Below are 9,528 nucleotides of genomic sequence, written 5' to 3'. Positions count from 1 at the left end.
AACTATCTTCAACTAGGAAAAAGAAAACCAACATTATTCCTTTAAAAATAAGATATAAAGACCGTGATCCTATTTAATTTTGTCTCATGGTCCCACACTATTCTGAAGTATCATGCCGAATGTAAAAGTTTGAAAGGGAACATCATCATTTGCTATAATTGTACCAAAAATTTAGCTACTGTACGCTGGTGTGATGACAGCTAGTAGTATGCAGAGGCTACAGAAAGACATAAAATACGTATGTTTAGCTCACAATTAGTCAAAGGAAGGTTCAGTTTAATGTGAAACTGAAACATGGACAACATAATGCCTTCACGTAAATATGCTACAGCTTTGTTCTCTTGCAGTTTAAAGGGATAGTGTAATTATCTTAAATTTACACAAAACATTATGAAACATGGTAGTTGTTCATGATTAAAATAAAATAGCAATGTAAATTAATTTAAGTGTTAAATATATTCACATGATCACCACTGTGATTCAAAATGGCCACTAATGAAGTTACACAGCAATATATGTACATAACATTTGCCACAAACAGTTTTTGTAAGTTTTGACTTTTTACAGACCAGGTAATTTCATGAGACAAATAATCTTGTATCAATTCTTTCATATTATGAAAGGAATTAAATGTTGTAAGTAGTTTCATTCCTCTAGGGGAGGGGGGGAAGGGAGAACCTCTAAAAAGTCAGTGCAAATTGAAGAGAGTTCTGCCTTCTCGAGTATTTGAACCTGTAGACCAAGATAGATTCCTAGAAGCTGAGGATAAACAAACCTTATGATATTAAAGACTCTCACAACATTGTCAGCGGCATTTAGCAGATATTTGCCACAAAGAGGAATCCCAAGTCCTATAGCAGAGCCTTCTGAGAATATGGTTGCTGTGGCTGAGGTGGCTGTTGACTGCCTCCTGGCTGAGGCAGTGTTGATGATGTTAAATTATAGTTTGGCACCTGGGACATATTAGTTCCTGCATTCTGGTATATAGTGACGTCAGCAGTAGCAGCAGCAGCAGCAGGAGGAGGACTATATACTGAAGCCTGGTTGGGATATGTGTTTCCTTGAACAGAACTGACCATTGTGCTGTGGAGGGGGGAGAAAACACTCAGTTAGATCAAAACTGACTTACACAGCCACTTAGAGATAAACAGGAAAGCTGTGCATTAAACATTCATCGTTCAACCCATTTCATAAATACTTATTAAATACCTTTAAGAGCCAAACATTTGCTAATTTAAACACTGAGATATTACAAAGAAAGAAGGAATGAGAGTCCTTACCATCAAGGACCTTAAATTCTAGTAGAAGAATAAAGATAACAAGTCTATAATATGTCAACGGATAATAACTGGTATGAAGCAAAACAAAGCAAGTAGGAGGACCAAGAGCACCAGGGACAAGAGATTCCAGTTCCTGAACAGTGGCAGGGGAAGGCCCCTCAGATAACAGTACATTTAAAAAACAGCTCAAACACATGGGGGGGGGGAGTCATATTAATTATGGGGGGCAGTGTATCAGGCAAAGAGGAGAGCAAGTAAGAAGCCTATAAGGAGAGAAAATGCCAGACATGCTCAAGGAACAGAAAAGAAGCCATGCTGAAGACAAAAGTGAACCACAAAAGGGGAGAAGAGCATAACATAAAGTGACAGAATTAAGGGGGAGGAGACTTTAGAATATGTGGCGCCCTAGACCTTAACAAGGATTCTGGCTTATATTTGAGTGAGATGAAGATACTGACTGGTTGATTTTGGACAAAAGACTGATGTCATTTGATTTGGGTTTTAATAGACTCACTCTGGACCAATGATAGATACAAGGATACCTGAAAGAAGGCTATTACAATTGTCTGGATGAGAGATGACAGGTAGCTCGAGCCATGGTGGACATGGTAAAAAAAGGAGAGGAAAGGGTCAGATTTTGAAGGCACTGCCATCAAAATTTGCTAGTGGAAGTGGTCAAGATTGCCTGAAGTTTTAGAACTGATAAGTAGAGTGGCCTTTTCACTGAAAAGGAAGACTACAGATAAGGACTACAGTAGATTTGGGGAGGGAGAATCAAAGTATAGTTGTAGACACATTGAGAGACCCAGGGGATTCACAAAAGACAATGGACAGGCCTGGAATCTAACTGAGAGGTCAGGACCAGAATATATACACTAGGGAGTCACTGGCATACACACAGTGTTCAGAGTCATGGGCCTGAACTGAGATCTCCTAGGGATTACAAACAGAAATAAAGTAGCTCTTATTTAACCCTAGACCTCGGAAAAAAGAAGATGAATAGGCACTAGGCAAAGAAGACCGAGGAGTGGCAAAAAGGTGGAAGGAACACTAAGAGAGAATGGTCATGTGAAGACAGTATTTCAAAAAAGTCAAGCGAAGACATATTTCAAAAAGGAGTGAGCACTGGATGTCACAGTACAGAAATCACTAGTCTTTGACCAGAGGGGTCCCAGTGACTATGGCAGATGAAAGCTTAATAACCTTATTTCTCTTATTTCCATGAAAATAAAGCTGTATTATAAGAGGCCTCCTGGGGTACCTGGATGGTTTAGTCAGTTAAGCATTCTGATTTCAATTCAGGTCATGATCTCAGGGTTGTGAGACTGAAGGTTGTGAGTTGAGCTCTGTGACTGGGCATGGAGCCTGCTTAAGATTCTCTCTCCATTTGCCCCCAATCAAATAAAAAATAATAAAATAAAATAAAATAAAATAAAAGGGGGCTTCTATCTACTCCCACCACATTTACTATCTGTACCATACCCACATAAGACTCTGCATTCCCTCTCAAAGAAATTGATCAAGGTCAGTGCTCCCATTCAAGGCACCCTCCACTGTCCATGGCTCCTATTCCACCAAAAACATTCCTTCAGGATTGCTGCTGTCTCTGCTTCCTCTCCTCCTGTTCCCAATCTGCTATTTGAGTTTCTACTCTGTGTAAGATACCAAGTTAACTAAACAAAGAAAAACATTAAGAGGTTTAATATTTAAATTCCTCACACACACAACACTTTCTATTAAAAATGTAAAACACGTTAATAAAAAAAAAGAAAAAAATGTAAAACAATCTATACAATGGGGAATTGCCCAAAATTTTCAAAATATTGCCTATTTCTAAATTTGTCTTCAATTGCTAATTGTCTACAAATCATTTGTAAATTCAATGCTCTTCTACTTTGCAAAAAAAAAAAAAAAACACCCCAATTCATTATTTTAACAGGTAGTCATTTACTGTTATATTCCACCAACTAATGTAACCACTTAAGTAACATTTAAAGACATTACCCATTATCATTCTATGTGCTATGTTGTGAGATATAAAGTATAACAAGAGGTTGGATTTGATGCCAATTCTTATATCAGTAAGAGTCACAATACTGGTATCATAAATACAATGTTGAGACCAAGTGTTTAGCTGTGGAGCCAAAATGCCTGGTTTTGTATCTTACCTAAGTAGGACCTCAGCCCTCCCCTCCGTGTCTCAGTTTCCTCATCTATAAAATGGGTGACAGTGTATCAACTTCACAGGTTATTAGAGTAAGAGTGGTAATACATGCAAAGCATACAGCACAATGCTTGGTGCTTATTGAAACACTCCATAAATGTTAGCTATTACTGCAATCATTCCCATTTTGTACATTATTTCCTATCTCAGTCATGGTTCTGCCATCTACTTGAGGGTAAAACCCAGCAATTCACCCAATATTTCTCTTTCATACCACTGCTCTGCCCTCACTCCTCACCCAGTCACCAATATGTAATCATTCGTTAATCTCCTGAATAACTCTTTCCCCATCTCTTAACATTTCACCCTACAGTTGAACAATCATTGCTTGTCTAATATATATAATCTCCTGGCTTCTTAACTAGGCCCTAAAAATTCATCTATCCTACTGCTATTTAAAGCCATTTAACAAGATTCCCCAGGTAAGACCCAACCTCCTTAACATACCTAGGACCATTTATTATCCTTGCCAGTAACTCCAAGTGTTATCTCTCCCCCATCCCACTGAAGACTTTAATCCTTTAGTAACAAAGTACTGTTTGGTAATCCCCAAAATGTGCCATGTATTTTCACAACTCCTCTGTTTATTCATTTCATGAGTATCAAGCCATTTCACACTACCAAGTCTTTACTTATGACAGAACATCTTTCTTTTTTCTTCCAGACTAAGAATAACACAGCTTGAGCACATTTTCTTGTAAACGTTCCCTGAACCACAAGGCTCCTAAAGTACCTTGCAAGTACCTCTATTTGTAATTTGTTACAATTACGTATATTTTTATTGTCTGTCTCTACTAGCTAGTAAGCACCTTGAGGCTAAGAAACTCTAAATAAATGGTCAACTAATATTTAACTAGAGAGCCAAGAATATTCAATGAAAAAAAAATAGCCTCTTCCATAAATGATGTTGGGAGAACTTGATAACCACATGGAGAAAAATGAAACTGGAATTCTGTCTCGTATCATTCACAAAAACGAACTTGAATTGGATTCAAGACTTATATTTAAGACCTGAAATTCCCAGAAGAAAACACGAAGAAAAAGATCTCTGACATGGTCTTGGTAGCAATTTCCTGGATATGACAACAAAAGCAAAAGCAACAAAAATAAAAATCAACAAGTGGGAGTACATAAAAAATGCACAGCAAAAGGCAGTCAGCAAAATGAAAAGGCAACCTACAGAATGGGAGAAAATGTTTTTACATTGTATCTCTAATAAGACGTTAATATTCAAAATATATACAGAACTCATATAACTCCATAGCAAAAAAACTAACAACCCAAATAAAAAATTGACAGAGGAATTTAATATAGAGTTTCCTAAAGAAGACATAAAATGATCAATTAGTACATGAAAAGAGCTCAATATTACTAATCATCAGGGAAATGGAAATGAAAAGCATAATGAGATATCACCTCATACCTGTTAAAGTAGCTATTGGGAAAAAAGAATCCTTGGGCAATGTTGCTGGGAATGCAACTGGTATAGCCACCATGGAAAATAGTATGAAGGGATTCCCCCTACCTCCCAAAATTAAAAACTGAACCACCATATCATCCAGCAGTCCTGTTTCTGGATATATATCCAAAGGAACTGAAATCAGGACCTCTTAGAGTTCTCCGCACTCTCATTTTCACTGCAGCATTAGTCACAATAGCCAAGATAGAGAAACAATGTGTCAGGAGATGAATGGATAAAGATGTGGGGTACACTCATACACACACACACGCACATACAAAGAAATATTATCAAAAACAAGAAAGAAGGAAATCCTGTCACTTGTGACAATTTGGATGAGACATAAGGACATTATACTAAGTAAAATAAGTAAGATACAGAAAACAAATGCCATATGATCTAATTTACGTGTGGAATCCAAAAAAGTCAAACTCACACAGAGGAGAGGGGTAGTTAGCAGGGCTTGGGGATTGCTGAGAATGGGAAATCCTAAATAAAGGGTACACCCTTTCAGTTATAAGATGAACAAATCTGGGGACCTAATATACAGTATGGTGGTTCTAGCTAATAATACTGTAACATACACATGAACCCTGCTAAGAGTGAATCTTCAATATTCTCCTCACAAAAGAGAAATGGTAACTAAATGAGGGGATAGAGGTAGTAGCTAATACTACTGAGTGGTAACCATTTTATAATATATAAATGTATCAAATCAACAAATTGTACACCTTAAACTTCTACAATATTTTATGTCAATCATATCTTAATAAAGCTGGAAAAAATTCTAAATCATATTCTGGTACAGATGAAATATAAACATCTGTTTAAGAGATGTTAAATGAAATAACGTCTGTCAAGTACACAGCTTCGGTCACCTCAGTACTATCACGGGCATCATCACTACAGGCAGGTTCAGGAAACTGCATCAGTACCACCTTATCAAATTATCAGTAAGATCGTCCTAGGGTGACAAGTCCAAGTCTGGACAAGTGATAACCCTAGAACCCTAGAACCGTCGTCCAAGTCTGGACAAGTGATAACCCTAGAACCAAAACTATATATAAAAAAGTAAGATATTGCCTTCTAGATGTGAAATAAAGGACACTTAAAAACCTGCCTACCAAAAATAGAAGAAAAAATAATTCCTCATTTGTCATTACATATAACTTGTCATTACAAAGATCAAGTCGAATATGCAGTACACCTCTATCAAGTATATTTCCAACCCTAATTCTTGCTCCTCCCAATTTCGTTATCCTACATTTACCTTGTCACCAATTTCCTCATTTAAACACACAAAATATATTTTTATATATTTATAAACGTATGCTATACATACGTGTGTGTATGTGTGTGTATCTATTTAAAAAGTTCCTCAAAGACTTGTGAAACCTTTTCAAGAAATTAAAAAATATAACTCATTGGCCTAATACAGCACTTAAAATTCCCACCAACACTTAAACATTTATTTATCAACTATTAACCGAGTTTCCAGCAGGAGTAAAACTCTGCTATGTAGTGTGCATACAAAGGTGAAAGAGACTTAGCTCCACCTCTCAATATACAATAATTCAGTGAGGATATAAATAAGTGGAAAACCAACAAGACAATATATGCTGTGCTGGGGTACTATGACAGCAACAGAAGAGGAACAGTGTTGGACAGGAAGAAAGGCAAAACAGGCACTCTGGGAAAGATGAAGGTCGATTAAGAATAAGAACTGCAGAATAAGGAGGAATTTGTCAGGCATGGAGGGCTAAATATTTCCAGGAAATGTTCTACTAGGCACCTCTAAACGGCACCTACTGAAATGTGCCTGTGCTTCTTACAGATAATTCTGATAGCTATGGTGTATCAGTGGAACCAGGCCCTGGCATATAGAGCAGGACATGCATCCCGGATTTTACATTCTCAGTGCTGAAGCAGACAAAGCAACTTATAGCAAAACAGCAACAGGATGCTACACTGCTACAGCATAACACAGTTTAAGCACCTAACATCAGATTACCTCTGAGAACAATTTCTCAAGACCCTGACAGAAGCAAGCTCTAGTGACAAGGGTGTTAGAGCAGCATGTGGCACAGTAACAACAGACTAGCTGGGAGAGAGGGAGCATTTCTGGCTAACAGTAAAGTATCTATATTAACTCATGCACATTCTCAACAATACCTACCTACTTTGTATCTAGTTTTTTTGTTTTTTGGTTTTTTTTTAAACTCCTTACCAATTTGCTTATTTTCCATGTAAGGGTATCATTTTCATCAAATTTCAATTAAAAAAAAAAAAAGTCCTAGAAGAGAAAGAGCTATACCTAACATTTTTTTTTCCTATGCTAAATAACCTATGCTATATAACCCAGCAGGAAATGGCCTGTCTTTTGATGTCTATAATAGGCCTCTCTATTAACCTTCTTAAGGTCACTTAGGAATACTAGATGTGATTACAAAATGATGTGTGAAAATCCCCAAACATCCCCAGTGTGACTCGTTTGAGGATGAATAATATAATAGTGATGGTGGTATAGTGGCACTCTTGGGCAACTTCAACACTGATGGAAAGATTTCTACAAATTGTGCCTGGGCCACAAGTAACTTCTGTTATGAGTCAGAATATCATGACTTTTAGAATGAATATCTTTTATTCACTTCAAAAGAAAAAACTTCAGTTTAAATTCCCACTGAAGCAGAAGAAACACTCACATAATTATAAATTTTATCATCTATAATCACTTAATTGTAATAGGAAGCATCATAAGTAAATAGCCCAAACACTCGTCTGTCATTTCATATTCAGCTACCGGACACATGAACTATAGGAGCATATGGCTTCTTATATCTCTCCTTTCAAATGGTTTATCTTGCTGTGATAAACTAAGTTCTGACACAGGGGAAAAAGAAGGAAGTATTTGTCTTAGGAGACATCTTAGAACTATAAATTCTACAATAATGATAAAAACACTTGGATTTTATAAGAAATTTGTGGAGGATAAGTTATGGTCAAATTTAAGTTTCATTAAAGTCTTTCAAATACATCATATACTCAAAAGCAACCAAATTATGGGTCGGGTTCAAGATGGTAGTGTAGGAAGACCCTAAAGTCACTCCATCCCATGAATGTAACAAATAGAAACTACATTTACTCTTAAAAAGACCAGAAAACTGGACAAACAGAACTTGTGCAATCAATGACAAAACCCACTGAGACAGGCAGGAGGGGCAGAGACACCATCTGGACCAAAAAAATCCCATCCCAAAGGCTGTGATCTGCAATCAGGAGAGATCTCAAATATGAATACATTTTCCCTAGACATCTAACCTTTAGAACGCACATTAGCAGAGTTCCCCAAAATGTTGGGCTTTGAAAACCAATGGCCATTATATCCAGGAAAACCAGAGATTGTTGGGAACAAAGAACTTGCTCTTAAAAGGCTAGCCATGCAGACTCACTCAAAATCCAGCTTTTGGGATTCTGAAAAGCGCCTTGACCATATGTAAACAAGAACCACTTATCAATCTGGAAGTGCCTGCCAGAGAGGCAGGAAACTGTTGGGACTTTCTTCAGGAACAGAAACACTGGTAGGAGCCATATTAGCGATCTCACCCTACCTTACTACTGTCCATGTTAGCAAGTGCCAGTTTGGAACTATCTTTTTCATGGGCTAGAACCAATAGTCACATTCAGTGGAGAACTCTGCCCACATTCACAGCACAGCCATGAAGAACAGTCAGGCGAGGGCAACAGCCCTGCCTACCACCTGGACACACGACATCTGCGAGACACAGCCCAATCGGGCACTAGCTCCATCCACTCCCACACCATAGACTGGGCCCTGACACAGCAGACAGGCACAGGCAATCCACACAGGGAAAGCACTTAGCTTTACTCAGAAGAGACTGTGCTTCTGTGCTATACACAAAATTTCCTACACAAGGCCACTCCTTCAAGACTGAGAGAAGCAGTTAATTTACCTAATAAAGCGAGTGAGGCAAAATAAAGAAACAGGAATATGTTCCAATGAAAGAACAAGAAAAAATATCAGAAAAAGATATTAATGAAACAGCAAGCTGACGCGAGTTCAAAATAATGGTCATAAAGAAGCTTATCACACTTAGGAGAAGAATGAATAAACACAGAGATATATTCAACAAAAAGTTAGAAAACATAAGAAAGTATCCAACAAAAGTTACAGAAAAGAAAAATACAATAACTGAACTGATAAATATACTGGGCAGGTATGACAGCAAGCTGGATGAATCCAAAGTTGTAATACAAAGCAACAAGAACTCACCCAGAAGGAACAGAAAAAAAAACAATGAAAACAAAGGAATACCTTTAGTAAAATATTAAGCAGAATAGCATTTCTATCATAGGGTCCCAGAAGGAGAAGACAAAAAGAAAACACCAAAAAACTTACCTAAAGAAACAATAGCTGAAAACTTCCCTAATATGGAGAATGAAATAAACATGCAGGTCCCGGAAGCTGAGTTCCCAAGAAGATGAACCCAAAAGATCCACACCAGAACATGTTATAATTAAAATGGTTAAAGTTAAGATAAAGAGAA

The 9,528-nt window shown here is 37.3% G+C and overlaps 1 protein-coding gene across 7 annotated transcripts in view; it reads right to left on the bottom strand.

The window, feature by feature from the left end:
• Positions 1–255: 255 nt before the first annotated feature.
• STAM (signal transducing adaptor molecule) overlaps positions 256–9,528 on the bottom strand; it is a 116,832-nt gene continuing 107,559 nt past the window's right edge. For all 7 annotated transcript variants that reach the window (XM_032349522.1, XM_032349523.1, XM_032349525.1 and 4 more), the window contains one exon: positions 256–1,083. In XM_032349522.1, coding sequence (XP_032205413.1) covers positions 852–1,083 — 232 coding nt within the window. In that variant the 3' untranslated portion in view covers positions 256–851. The remainder of the gene's footprint in view (positions 1,084–9,528) is intronic.

This window comes from Mustela erminea, chromosome 6 (assembly GCF_009829155.1).
Source record: "Mustela erminea isolate mMusErm1 chromosome 6, mMusErm1.Pri, whole genome shotgun sequence".
Classification (NCBI taxonomy): domain Eukaryota; kingdom Metazoa; phylum Chordata; class Mammalia; order Carnivora; family Mustelidae; genus Mustela; species Mustela erminea.
Note: the sequence above shows the minus strand (reverse complement) of the source record. Positions and strands in the feature narration are given on the sequence as shown.